The sequence below is a fragment of the Dendrobates tinctorius genome, unplaced genomic scaffold (assembly GCF_039654945.1).
Source record: "Dendrobates tinctorius isolate UK_male_01 unplaced genomic scaffold, ASM3965494v1 ptg000086l, whole genome shotgun sequence".
In the NCBI taxonomy this organism is placed as follows: domain Eukaryota; kingdom Metazoa; phylum Chordata; class Amphibia; order Anura; family Dendrobatidae; genus Dendrobates; species Dendrobates tinctorius.
In genome coordinates this window covers 30,057,691-30,072,844 of record NW_027361754.1, presented here as the reverse complement: position 1 = coordinate 30,072,844, position 15,154 = coordinate 30,057,691, and the positions used below count along the sequence as shown (strand labels likewise).

General features: G+C 50.2%; 1 protein-coding gene across 3 annotated transcripts in view; it reads right to left on the bottom strand.

The window, feature by feature from the left end:
• Nucleotides 1-15,154, bottom strand: part of ANAPC4 (anaphase promoting complex subunit 4) — a 92,020-nt gene that overhangs the window by 19,067 nt on the left and 57,799 nt on the right. For all 3 annotated transcript variants that reach the window (XM_073585265.1, XM_073585267.1, XM_073585266.1), the window contains 4 exons: nucleotides 8,512-8,609; nucleotides 7,460-7,521; nucleotides 458-496; nucleotides 276-377 (listed from right to left, as the gene is read on the bottom strand). In XM_073585265.1, coding sequence (XP_073441366.1) covers nucleotides 276-377; nucleotides 458-496; nucleotides 7,460-7,521; nucleotides 8,512-8,609 — 301 coding nt within the window. The remainder of the gene's footprint in view (nucleotides 1-275; nucleotides 378-457; nucleotides 497-7,459; nucleotides 7,522-8,511; nucleotides 8,610-15,154) is intronic.

Here is a 15,154-nt window from a genome sequence, read left to right as displayed (position 1 = left end):
ATAATCAAATAAGAAAGCGAGGAAGGGAAAATACAATTCCCCATGGTTCCACTGCCCGCAGACATGGGACGTTTAGTTTGGCCACGTGGAAGGTGCATAAACAGCGAATAAAGGCGATCAAGGTTTTAGTCTTCACAATAATACTGCAAATTAAAAACAATTCGAGTTTAATTTTGAACACTTAACAAAACAAACAACCCATGGGATCTATAAATCCTGGAAAAACATAGAAATTGTAAACAATTATTTTTCTTTGCCTCTCCGTCCTGTAATACCTGGTAACATCTGTCGGCTGCCGGAAGATGAACAGCTTGGTGTCTGAGCTTTCCTTCATGCGGAACATGATGTAATGCAGATTCTGCGATTTATCGTTCCAGCTGTGAAACAAGACAGAAAAAGTGTCCGTAAGCTGCAGATCACCCCGAAATATGTAGTCCTAATGTAGTGCAGAACTTACAGGGATGGTAAAGAAATCAGCCGTGGAGAGGACTCCTCACTGCAAGAAAAGCAGAAAGACAGTCATCTATTCCACACTAATCATTACAGGAGGAGGAGGAGGTGAGCTGTGACATCACCTATGGTGAATGGTGGATCATGTGTTACCTTATAATATAGGGATTTTTGTGTACTCACAGTAAAATCCTTTTCTCTGACCCAATCATTGGGGGACACAGACAGTGGGTGTTATGCTGCTTGCCACTAGGAGGACACTAAGTAAACCAGAAAAAAAAGTTAACTCCTCCCCTGCAGTATACACCCTCTCGCTTGATGAGATTTCTCCAGTTCAGTGAAAAAAGCAGTAGGAGCATAAACAGTCAACACCTAAGAATGCTACAGTGAGCGAATAGGCTAAACAGGGTGGGTGCTGTGTCCCCCAATGATTGGCTCGGAGAAAAGGATTTTACAGTGAGTACACAAAAATACCCATTTCTCCTACGCCTCATTGGGGGACACAGACAGTGGGACGTCCTAAAGCAGTCCCTGGGTGGGGAGCATACAACTGCTAATACCCCATGTACCAATGAATTAACACTGTGGTACTGCCGATTGCAGGATGCGTCTGCCAAGAGCTGCATCCGCAGAGGCCTGAGAGTGAATTTGGTAATGTTTTGTAAAAGTATGCAGACTGGACCAAGTCGCAGCCTTGCAGACCTGTTCTGCCGAGGGCTGGTGCCGAATGGCCCAAGAGGCGCCCACGGAGCGGGTAGAGTGCGCCTTAATCCACGCTGGGACAGGCGCGTTCCTGACACGGTAGGATTCCTGAATCGCCAAGCGAATCCACCTGGCTAGCGTTGCTTTTGAAGCGGCTAGACCCTTCCTATGCCCCTCTGGAAGTATGAACAGGGCATCTGACTTGCGGAAGGGAACCGTCCGCAAGATGTACCGTCTCAGAGCCCTAACCACATCCAGGGTGTGGAGGGCCTTCTCAATGCGATGGACTGGTGCCAGACAAAAGGAAGGCAAAACGTTTTCCTCATTGAGATGGAAAGAGGATACGACTTTGGGCAGGAAGGACGGGGACGTCCTGAGAACTGCCTTGTCCTGATGAAAAAGTTCAGGAACAGAGGACGGCAGGACAGGGCTGCCAATTCCGAAACTCGTCTGATTGACGTAATTGCCACTAGAAAGACCACCTTCCAAGAGAGAATGGACAGTGGCACTTCCTGCAGCGGTTCGAAAGGAGCCTCCTGTAAGGCCCCGAGAACCAGGTTAAGGTCCCATGATTCCAATGGCTTTCTATAAGGAGGCACCACATGGGAGACTCCCTGAATGAACGTCTTGACCTGAAGTTTGGTGGCAATTTTGCGTTGGAATAGCACTGACAAGGCCTGACTTTAATCCGGATTGAAGGAATTCCAATATGGCTGGAATGGAAAACACCAGAGGGGATCGATCATGATCCTTGCACCACGAAAAGATGGTTTTACAGGTGCGGTGATAGATGCGCATGGACACAGGCTTCCTAGCACTAATCATGGTGGAAATCACGTCGTGAGAGAACCAAGCCTGTGCTAAGATCCAGGATTCAACGGCCACGCCGTCAAAGACAGGGCCCTGGAGCTCTGGTGGTAAATCGGGCCCTGTGAGAGCAGATCCATGCGATCCGGAAGTCGCCAGGGGACGTCGACGATTAGTTGTATCAGTTCTGCGTAACATGCTCGGCGCAGCCAATCTGGCGCGACTAGGATCACTGGTACTCACTCTGTTCTGATCTTCTGGATTACCCTCGGAAGCAAGGGAAGAGGGGGCAAGATGTACGGGAGCCGGAACCGGTGCCACGACAGAACTAGGGCGTCCGCTCCGATGGCGAATGGATCACGCGATCGGGCAATGAATCGAGGAACCTTGTTGTTTAGTCTTGAGGCCATGAGATCCACATCCGGAGTCCCCCAACGATGACAAATCTGCTGAAAGACTACCGGATGAAGAGACCACTCTCCAAGGCAAGGCCCTGGCGACTGAGAAAATCTGCCGCCCAATTTTCTACGCCCGGGATGTGGATTGCTGAGATGGGCGAATGGTTGGTCTCAGCCCAATGGAGGATGTGACTCACTTTGTGCATGGCCATCCTGCTCCGAGTACCTCCCTGGCGGTTGATATACGCTACAGTCATAGCATTGTCGGATTGGATCCTGATAGGGTGACCTGTGAGGAGATGGTGGAAACTCCGTATAGCTAATCTGATCGCACATATCTCCAAAATGTTGATGGGGAGATGTGACTCTCGAGTTGACCAACGACCCTGTGCCGTGTGGTGACGAAAGACCGCACTCCAGCCCAGAATACTTGCGTTGGTGGTTACTACCAACCATCTTACTGGGAGAAAAGACCTCCCTTGATTCAGGGAGGACTTCAGTGTCCACCACTTGAGGGCTTGTCTGACCCGCAGGGACAGAAGGAACCGACGGTCCAGGAAGAACGGGTTCTTGTCCCAAGCTAACAGCAACGCTTGTTGTAAGGGATGGAGATGGAACTGTGCGAATGGGACTGCTTCCATCGCTGCCACCATCTTTCCGAAAACTCTCATGCTGAAACGAATGGAGTGAGAAACCGGTCGGGAAAGAGTCCGCGCTGGTTGTTGTAAGGCTTGGGTCTTTTCTGGAGGGAGAATGACCAACCCACGGGAAGTGTCCAAGATCATTCCTAAAAAGGAAATCTGCTGGGACGGTTTTGGGAAAGACTTTTCGAAGTTTATCTTCCATCCCAGGTGAGAAAGTGTATTTACTGTTATATCCCCGAATTCCTCGCAGGCTGGAAGGGACGGACCCTTGATGAGCAGGTCGTCCAGATACGGTAACACCACCACTCCCCGATAGTGCAGAATGGCCATGACAGCAGCCATGACCTTGGTAAAGACCCTGGGGGCGGTGACGAGTCCGAAGGGCAAGGCAATGAATTGGAAGTGTTCCTTGCGAATTGCAAAACGCAGGAACTGCTGGTGGGACGGGCAGATCGGAATGTGAAGGTAAGCGTCCTTGATGTCGATGGATGCTAGGAACTCTCCTTTTTCCATGGAAGCGACAACTGATCGGAGAGATTCTATTCGGAATCGCCGTACCTTGACAAACTGATTTAACAGTTTGAGATCCAATATGGGCCGCATCGTCCCGTCCTTCTTTGGAACCACAAAAAGGTTTGAATAAAAAGCCCTGAACCTTTCGTGATGAGGGACCGGAATGATGACTCCGTCCCTTTGCAGAGCCTGAACAGCCCGAAGGAAAGCTCTTGTTTTTTCTTGGGGGGGGGGGGGGGGGGAGAAAATTCTATCTTGTATCTGGAGGACACCAGCTCCCTGACCCACTTGTCGCGGACGACCGCGAGCCAGGTGTGACTGTGATGACCACCTACTTTGTCGGTGTCCGCCGGATACCGCAACAAGTCATTGCGTAGAAGATCTATGGGATCTGGCTCCCCTAGATCCAGATGCCCTTGGCCTGGGCTTCCAAGAGTGGTTAGGTCTGTATGAGACCTGGGAGCCTCTGTCTCTGCGCGGGGACCGACTTGATCCGGAAGAGAAGGTAGTGGAGGACCAACCGGAAGTGTTGTGAAAAGGTCGAAAACGCGTCAGCTGTTGGCTCCGAAATGGCTGAGCAGCCTTTTGTTAAGGAAGGAATTTACTCGTTCCCCCAGTAGTATCAGAAATGAGCTGGTCTAGTTTCTCTCCAAAAAGATGACCAGTTTGATAGGGCAGAAAAGTCAACAATCTTTTAGATGTGGCATCCGCCCGCCAGTCGCGGAGCCATAGGGCTCTTCTAATGGAGATCGTATTAGCGGCAGTTTGAGCAGCGCAATTGGCGGCATCTAAAGAAGCGTCTACTACAATTGGCTGCGTGAATTATCTGCCTGGCGATCCTAGTTGCCTCCGGAGGAAGATTGGTACTCTGGTAAGACTTCTGCCCAAGCGGCCATTGCGTTAGTGACCCAAATCGCCGCGAAAGATAGAAAAAGCACCGCTCCTGAAGCTTCAAAAACTGAGTGGGCAAGGTAGTCAATTTGACGATCGGAGGGGTTTCTGACTGAGAAGCCCTCAGAAACGGATAGGAGCGTTTTAGAAGCAAGATGCGATACAGGAGGGTCCGCCGAAGGGGACTGTAACCAATCCTTCATTAGGTCTGGAGCAAAAGGGTATTTAACCTCAATAGACTTTTGCCCTGTGAACCGCTTATGTGGCCGATCCCTATGTTTCTGGACAATGTCCTTAAACTCCGGATGGCTGGTAAATAACCTGCGCACACGTTTGGTCCTCTTAAATGAGATAGCGTGTGCTGGAGCGGGAATATTTTCCTCATCCAACTCCAGAATCCTGTTGACTGATTCTATAAGAGAATCAAGCGACTCTTGGTCAGTTGTAGGATTCTGAGTTGCTGACGTGTCAGATTCGAATTCAGTCGTGCTCGCTGCGAACAATAGGAGAGCGAGAGACAGAACTCGCCGCTGCTGAAGCGCAAGCGTGACTAGGGGACGCGTCATGTGTCCGTTTCATAACCTGGCCATCCCTTGAGCAAGTACGGCCCCTGCTGGTGGACGGTTCCCCGACGTCGCCAGTGCCCTGCTCGAGCGGTAGACGCTTTCTGACTTAAAGAGGCCGGGTAGCCTATGGCCTGGGTCAGTGACTCCACCGACCGTGACAGGGACGCAGCCCACTCGTGGGTACTATACACAGGAAGCCCCGCAGCAGCGGCGGCGAGGGGCGTTTGAGCGGAGGCCGGGTGGCAGTCCATGCATAATGTATTAGTCTGGGCACTGGGCAAGGCAGACTTGCAAGTGCTACACACCGTAAAAAACGCAGTGTGCTTCTTAGCAGCCCGTTTAGCCTCCTTAGATTGAGACATAGTGCTCCTGAAAGGGTTAAAGGCAGAGTCTGCAGCTGCAGGGAATGTGGCGGGAAGGGGTTAAGCTTTGTTCTGAGGGCAGATGCAGCATACCACGGTCCTGTGCTGTGTCCCCGGGAGGACTAGCGGTGGCCCTGTGGTGTCACCCGGTATCCGGCAGAGTGCGCGCCTCACAGCCAGTTTCCAGAGCAGGCTGAGGTACATGACATGGCCCCCGAGACTAGGATTGCGCCTCTACTAAGGGACGAAAGGCGCCAAGGCGGGGGCGCTAGCGTGGGCGGCACTATTCAAATTTCGGCCTAGTAGGCTGGAAAAGCTGGGGACTAAATTTTCAGCCTACCCGCTGTAAGCGCTGAGAGCGGGGGGGCGCTATGGGGCACCGGTGCACCGCCGCTGAGACAAAGCCAGCGCCTCTCCCGGGGACCAGGACCCGACCCCATACCACTACTCCAGTGCTCGGGCCAGCCGCGCTGTCCGGGGCCATCCACGCAGGTCTTCTCATCTTCCTGGGCTGATGTAGCAGAGCTAGAGGGGTTCTTAAAGGGGTATGCTCAATCGATCCTCCCTATGGGCAGGGAGATGGAGAGCTATGGGGCTGATTCAGGGCATTCGGAAGCGCTCTCTGTGTCCGTGGTCTCCATGCACTCTATGCTTCTTCTGTTGCGCTTGCCCTCATATCCGTGGATTACCACCATAAGGAATCATCGCCAGAGGAATCAGCCCCGTTCGTCGCAGGAAAGTGTACGGGAAGGTATACTCCGCGTGCTTGCCTGTGGTTGGTTCGGGGGAGAGTGGGTCGTAGAAAGGAACTGTCGCCCCTTCACTCTGTTAATTAAAAAATAAAAATTTACAGAAAAATCAAAAATGAAAATAAAAACGGTGGAGTCTGAAGCCAGACCCAAGTGCCTCCTACAGACACTAAGCAAGAACTGGGGAAATCTCATCCAGCGAGAGGGTGTATACTGCAGGGGAGGAGTTAACTTTTTTCTGGTTTACTTAGTGTACTCCTAGTGGCAAGCAGCATAACACCCACTGTCTGTGTCCCCCAATGAGGCGTAGGAGAAAATAATTTTATTTCTAAAGCACCAACATATTCCGCAGCACTTTCCATTTTAGAGTTGACTTGTACAGGCAATAAAAGACATTAAAGAGTAACAATAATCACAACAACAACAGATACCGAGAGGAATGAGGGCCCAGCTGCTCACAGCTACAATCTATGAAGAAATAAGGGAAAAAAACGAATGGTGCATGGTAACAATTACTTTAATTGTTCTGACCAGCCATAATGTAAGAAATCGGGTGTTCATGTAATGCTGCCTGAACTGGTTAAAATCCAGTATGTGTAAAAGTACAGACACAGAGGGTTATTAAATGCATAAAGCGTGTGAGAACAAGATACAAGGGTCCTGGTTTTGAAGAACATTTTGAATGAGCAACACAGGGATAGTTAATTAAATGTGTTGAGGCGGTAGGCCAGTCTGAAGAAATATGTTTTTAGGGCACGCGTAAAACTGTGGGTATTGATCGAATTATCCTGGTTAATGCATTCCAAAGAATTGGCGCAGCACGTGAGAAGTCTTGGAGATGAGAGGCTCTGATTATTGAGGATGTTAATCTTAGGCTATTAGCAGAATGAAGGGCACGGGTAGGGTTGTAGACTGAGACGAGGGAGGAGATGTAGGGTGGTGCTGAACCGTGGAGCGCTTTGTGGGTGAGAGTGATACGTTTATATTGAATTCTGCAGGGGATAGGTAACCAGTGCAATGACTGGCACAAGGTATAGGCATCGGTGTAACGGTTGGTGAGGAATATGCCTACTGCATGTAGAGGTGTTATCAGTTATTGTACAGGGAGTTGGTGAGCTGTGACATCACCTATAGTAAATGGTGGATCTTGTGTTACGTACTGTATAAAAGAAATGTTATCAGTCATTAAGATCCTGTCTGTAACGATACTGTTGAAAAGTCATCTGTACAGACCAGGAATTATAAGTCCTGGTAGTTAGTGTAAAAGTTACAGGATTTCTCTATTTTTTATGTAGATTTTATGTGTAATACGTATATTTTGTTGTATTTCACGAACTTATAAATATAGTAGAAAAATAAAGCAGTAGTAAAAGTTACCTCTTGGGTGCACAAAATAGAGGAATACACAGTCTCTGTTGCACAGACTTCCCTATAATGTCCTGTGAGATAACGTACATATAAGGAAAATCCACCGCACTGTATAGAAATTCATTGTAAAACATAAAATAAATACCGTATATACTCGTGTATAAGCTGAGATTTTCAGCCCATTTTTCGGGGGCTGAAAGTCCCCCTCTTGGCTTATACACGGGTCATATACATGGGGGTCGGCGGGGTGTCAGAGATCATACTTACCTGTCCTGCCGCGGTCTCTGCAGCCTCGCTCGCTTCTCCACTGTCTCCCTTCCTGTCTTTAGCGGTCACGTGGTGTTGCTCATTACCACTCATGAATATGCGCATATTCATGAGTGGTAATGAGCGGTACCACGTGACCGCTGAAGACAGGAAGGGAAGGGAGACAGTGGAGAGGCCAGCGAGGCTGAAGAGACCGCGGCAGGATAGGTGAGTATAGCGATATTCACCTGTTCCCCGGGCCATCGCTGCTCACCGCTGTCTCTGCTGCATCCTGTGTCAGTGACGTTTATGCAGCAGGGGGCATGGTGACATGGTTAGTGCGCGCCGCCCCTCTGCTGGCTGAACAGTCACTGACACAAGAAGTGGCAGACAGCGGCGATGGACCCAGGAGAGGTGAGTATGGCTTTTTTTTTTTGCAGCATATGGGGGCATATTCTATGGAGCAGCATATGGGGGCATAGTCTATGGGGCAGCATATGGGGGGCATAAACTATGGAGAAGCATATGGGGGCATATTCTACGGGGCAGCATATGGGGGCATAGTCTATGGAGCTGTATATGGGGGCATATTCTATGGAGCAGCATATGGGGGCATATTCTATGGGGCAGCATATGGGGGGCATAACCTATGGAGCAGCATATGGTGGCATAGTTTATGGATTCCACCCTCAGCTTATACACGAGTCAATAAGTTTTCCCCGTTTTTTGTGGCAAAATTAGGGGAGTCGGCTTATACACAAGTATATACGGTAAATAAAAAAAAAAACTACAAAGATAAAGAAGCACAGTCTTACCGCTGGCTTTTCCAGACATTGGTCAATAACGGCCTCCATCTGTTGTTTCACGAAATGAAGTGATTTTTCTGGATAGTAAGGAAACAGCAATGGACTCTCTGCGGAAGAAACACACAGTTACTTACCAGTAATGGGATTTCTCAGAGCCCATGACAGCACCACAGAGAGAGGGGTTCAACCCTTCAGAGATAAGAAACCTACAGATAAAAGGGCGGTACCTCTCCCTCGCATCAGTTGGTTTACAGAGCATAGGAAGACCTCCAGGTTATTAACAACAATTAAATATCTTTATCATATTACTTATCAGAAACACACCGTGATTATACATAAATCACCCCACAAACAGTGAAAATGTGCTCATCGAAATGTGACAGGAGGGAATAAATGGGTGCTGTCATGGACTCTGAGAAATCCCGTTACCGGTAAGTAACTATGCCTTTCTCCTTCCCCCATGGCAGCACCACAGAGAGAATTACAGAGAATTGTAACTTAGGGAGGCACCACAGCCTGAAGAACCCTTCTCCCAAATTTTAGGTCAGAAGAAGAGGCAAAACCCAGCCGATAGTGATTATAAAAGGTTGAAGGTGATGACCAAGTGGCAGCCTTACAGATCTGTTCTATTGATACCTTCGACCTTTCTGCCCAGGAGACTGCCAATGCTTTTTTTAAATGAGCTCTCAGACCCTCCGGGGTGACATTACCACTAGATAAGTAGGCCAATGATATTGCATCTCTTATTCATCTTGCCAGGGTAATTTTGGAGGATTTAAGTCCTTTTCTAGGCCCCTGAAAACATAAACAGAGATCCTTCCTTACTACACCCCTGCGTGGACTCTAGGTACTGAACCAAACACCTCTTAACATCTAAGGTGTGGAATTTTTCTTCCACCCTATCTTTGGGATTAGACCTGTAAAAGTACAGGAATTGGAAAAACAGTTGTGTGAGGCCCAGAATGCTTTGGTTATAGCACAATGTCAGAATAAGTTATTAATGGACAGATGTGATGGATATCAGCATGTTGCAGAAAAGGCTGTCATACATGTAGCAGAGTATAAGTACAGAAGGAGGCAAATAAAAAGAAAGCAGCTTTGGCCATTGCCAAAGCAGGGATAGAGTGGAACCTTGATCAGTAGGATGGTGATGTTTGGAATTCAACTGACTCTGAAAACATCACCGATCCCAAGTCTGAGGATGAACATTTCCATGGTAAGAGGGAAATTGATACTGCTCTTAACCCAGTGAAAGTTCATCCTATATATCTGAGATGGATTGTAGAGACAGCTACAGGTAAACAGAATGAGAATGCGGTAGAGGATTACAGTCAGCAGTAGCTTAATAACCTTCATGTTCCTTTTTCTCAAAAGCCAAATAAACCCCTGGTAGCTTGGGAAGTCAGATTATGGGAGATGAGGACTCATGGACTACAGGTGCACGCTGTGGATGGCCCAAAATTTGTCCAACTCAGTCATGAGCCTGTAGTGCAGGAGGCATTCTGTACTTTGATACTCTAGTAACCACATGTGGTGTGTACAAAAACAAGGAGAAAACTGAGCCAGAAAAATGGCAATAAAAATATCAAAATTTATTATTTCAAATACCGTATATAGTCATGTATAAGCCGAGTTTTTCAGCACCTTTTTTTTACATGAAAAAGATCCCCCTCGGCTTATACACGAGTCACGGTCCCACTTACCTGTTCCCCGATGCAGTGCGGAGGTCCCCTGTGTCTCCGGATCGTCTGCGTGCTCCTCTACATCCTTGGTAAGTATTCCGGTGGCTGCTGACAGGGCCAGTGGTCGGCGTTGGCACCGGGACAAGTGCCGGGGTCCTGAGCAGGCGGGGACACCGATGCTCTATTGGGGCCAGGTGCCTGTGCCGCCGCTTGGTCAGGCCCCTGGCACTTGCAATATTCACCTGTCCCCGTTACACCGCTGCGGTGTGTCTTCCGCGTCCTCTGGCTGTGATGTTCGGATCAGAGGGCATGATGACGTGAATCGTGTGCGCCCTCTGCCTGAATAGTCACTGCAGAGAGCTGGCGACGCTGAGGAGCAGCGGTCAGCGACGAGAGGTGTGTATGTAATTTTTTTTTGCAGCAGCATTATACGGTATATGAGCATCTTATGGGGCCCATCATGAACTTTATGGAGCATATTGTATGGGGCATTATATGGGGCATATTTTGTATGGAGCCCATAATCAACTTTATGGTGCATATACTGCATTTCCCACCCTAGGCTTATACTCGAGTCAATAAGTTTTTTTTTAGGTAAAATTAGGTGCTATGGCTTATACTCGGGTTGGCTTATACTCACGTATATACGGTAAATATACAACAATTCAAATCAATACAAAAAATAATAAATACAAAAAATGTAAACCATGGGTTTTAATCAGAAAAAGGTAATTAAATCCATAGGTGTGAAAAAAGGGGACAAAGAGAGGAAGCGACAGTCAAATGCGAAACGCGCGTCGGGGTACGTGGCCAAGGTCAAGGTAGGTCGGACTATTAAAATGGGTAACTATTCCCAATGTTATTAGTATTATTTTTGACAAATACGGGGTGCGACTTATGGATTTAGAAACTATCTTTTTGAATGTATATTGTCTTAGTTATCCATATGTGAAGGAGAATGGCTAATGAAATCAATTAATAAACCTTATATACCGTATATACTCGTGTATAAGCCGAGATTTTCAGCCCATTTTTTTGGGCTGAAAGTCCCCCCTCTCGGCTTATACACGAGTCATATACTGGGGGGGATCGGCGGGGGAGGGGGAGCGGGGGTGTCAGATCATACTCACCCTTCTCTGCAGCTCCCCTGCTTGTTACATGTTGTCGGCGCTGCTCTCTTCCTGCTTCAGCTGTCAAATGGTACCCGCTCATTAAATATGCGCATATTTAATGAGCGGGTGCCACGTGACCGCTGAACCAGGAAGAGCGCAGCACCGACAACATGGAACAAGCAGAGGAGCTGCAGAGACAAGCGCCAGGACCCGGTGAGTATGAACGGGGGGTTGGGAGGCATATTCACCTGTCCCTGCGCTCTGCTGTCTTGCGTCCTCTGCAGTGACATTCAGGACAGAGAGCGCTATCGCTCTCTGCCTGCACAGTCACTGCAGAGCGCAACGCTGATGAGCAGGGGGCAGCGACTGAGGTGAGTATGCAGGTTTTTGGTTTTTTTTTGTAAGGGAGGCAGCGGCAGCAGCAACATGAAGGGGCCACACACTGTGCAGCATAACTGGGGCCACTCACTGTGCACATAACTGGGGCCACTCACTGTGCATCCTAACTGGGGCCACTCACTGTGCATCCTAACTGGGGCCACTCACTGTGCATCCTAACTGGGGCCACTCACTGTGCATCCTAACTGGGGCCACTCACTGTGCATCCTAACTGGGGCCACTCACTGTGCATGATAACTGGGGCCACTCACTGTGCATGATAACTGGGGCCACTCACTGTGCATGATAACTGGGGCCACTCACTGTGCATGATAACTGGGGCCACTCACTGTGCATGATAACTGGGGCCACTCACTGTGCATGATAACTGGGGCCACTCACTGTGCATGATAACTGGGGCCACTCACTGTGCATGATAACTGGGGCCACTCACTGTGCATGATAACTGGGGCCACTCACTGTGCATGATAACTGGGGCCACTCACTGTGCACATAACTGGGGCCACTCACTGTGCACGATAACTGGGGCCACTCACTGTGCACGATAACTGGGGCCACTCACTGTGCACGATAACTGGGGCCACTCACTGTGCACGATAACTGGGGCCACTCACTGTGCATGATAACTGGGGCCACTCACTGTGCAGCATAACTGGGGCCACTCACTGTGCATCCTAACTGGGGCCACTCACTGTGCATCCTAACTGGGGCCACTCACTGTGCATGATAACTGGGGCCACTCACTGTGCACATAACTGGGGCCACTCACTGTGCAGCATAACTGGGGCCACTCACTGTGCATCCTAACTGGGACCACTCACTGTGCATCCTAACTGGGGCCACTCACTGTGCATGATAACTGGGGCCACTCACTGTGCACATAACTGGGGCCACTCACTGTGCAGCATAACTGGGGCCACTCACTGTGCAGCATAACTGGGGCCACTCACTGTGCATGATAACTGGGGCCACTCACTGTCCTTGATAACTGGGGCCACTCACTGTGCATGATAACTGGGGCCACTCACTGTGCACATAACTGGGGCCACTCACTGTGCACATAACTGGGGCCACTCACTGTGCACATAACTGGGGCCACTCACTGTGCATCCTAACTGGGGCCACTCACTGTGCATCCTAACTGGGGCCACTCACTGTGCATCCTAACTGGGGCCACACACTGTGCATGATAACTGGGGCCACTCACTGTGCTTGATAACTGGGGCCACTCACTGTGCTTGATAACTGGGGCCACTCACTGTGCACCCTCGGCTTATACACGAGTCAATAAGTTTTCCCAGTTTTTTGTGGCCAAATTAGGGGGGTCGGCTTATACTCGAGTACATACGGTTCTTGATAACTGGGGCCACTCACTGTGCACGATAGCTGGGGTCACTCACTGTGCACGATAACTGGGGCCACTCACTGTGCATCCTAACTGGGGCCACTCACTGTGCATCCTAACTGGGGCCACTCACTGTGCATCCTAACTGGGGCCACTCACTGTGCATCCTAACTGGGGCCACTCACTGTGCATCCTAACTGGGGCCACTCACTGTGCATCCTAACTGGGGCCACTCACTGTGCATCCTAACTGGGGCCACACACTGTGCATCCTAACTGGGGCCACTCACTGTGCATCCTAACTGGGGCCACTCACTGTGCATCCTAAATGGGGCCACTCACTGTGCATGATAACTGGGGCCACTCACTGTGCATGATAACTGGGGCCACTCACTGTGCATCCTAACTGGGGCCACTCACTGTGCATCCTAACTGGGGCCACTCACTGTGCATCCTAACTGGGGCCACTCACTGTGCATCCTAACTGGGGCCACTCACTGTGCATCCTAACTGGGGCCACTCACTGTGCATCCTAACTGGGGCCACTCACTGTGCATCCTAACTGGGGCCACTCACTGTGCATCCTAACTGGGGCCACTCACAGTGCATCCTAACTGGGGCCACTCACTGTGCATCCTAACTGGGGCCACTCACTGTGCATCCTAACTGGGGCCACTCACTGTGCATCCTAACTGGGGCCACTCACTGTGCATCCTAACTGGGGCCACTCACTGTGCATCCTAACTGGGGCCACTCACTGTGCATCCTAACTGGGGCCACTCACTGTGCATGATAACTGGGGCCACTCACTGTGCATGATAACTGGGGCCACTCACTGTGCACATAACTGGGGCCACTCACTGTGCACATAACTGGGGCCACTCACTGTGCATGATAACTGGGGCCACTCACTGTGCTTGATAACTGGGGCCACTCACTGTGCTTGATAACTGGGGCCACTCACTGTGCTTGATAACTGGGGCCACTCACTGTGCACGATAACTGGTCCACTCACTGTGCACGATAACTGGGGCCACTCACTGTGCACGATAACTGGGGCCACTCACTGTGCATCCAAACTGGGACCACTCACTGTGCATCCTAACTGGGGCCACTCACTGTGCATGATAACTGGGGCCACTCACTGTGCATGATAACTGGGGCCACTCACTGTGCATGATAACTGGGGCCACTCACTGTGCATGATAACTGGGGCCACTCACTGTGCATGATAACTGGGGACACTCACTGTGCATGATAACTGGGGACACTCACTGTGCACATAACTGGGGCCACTCACTGTGCAGCATAACTGGGGCCACTCACTGTGCAGCATAACTGGGGCCACTCACTGTGCATGATAACTGGGGCCACTCACTGTGCATGATAACTGGGGCCACTCACTGTGCATGATAACTGGGGCCACTCACTGTGCATGATAACTGGGGCCACTCACTGTGCACATAACTGGGGCCACTCACTGTGCATCCTAACTGGGGCCACTCACTGTGCATCCTAACTGGGGCCACTCACTGTGCATCCTAACTGGGGCCACTCACTGTGCATCCTAACTGGGGCCACTCACTGTGCATGATAACTGGGGCCACTCACTGTGCATGATAACTGGGGCCACTCACTGTGCATGATAACTGGGGCCACTCACTGTGCATGATAACTGGGGCCACTCACTGTGCATGATAACTGGGGCCACTCACTGTGCATGATAACTGGGGCCACTCACTGTGCACGATAACTGGGGCCACTCACTGTGCACGATAACTGGGGCCACTCACTGTGCACGATAACTGGGGCCACTCACTGTGCACGATAACTGGGGCCACTCACTGTGCACGATAACTGGGGCCACTCACTGTGCACGATAACTGGGGCCACTCACTGTGCATGATAACTGGGGCCACTCACTGTGCAGCATAACTGGGGCCACTCACTGTGCATCCTAACTGGGGCCACTCACTGTGCATCCTAACTGGGGCCACTCACTGTGCATGATAACTGGGGCCACTCACTGTGCACATAACTGGGGCCACTCACTGTGCAGCATAACTGGGGCCACTCACTGTGCATCCTAACTGGGACCACTCACTGTGCATCCTA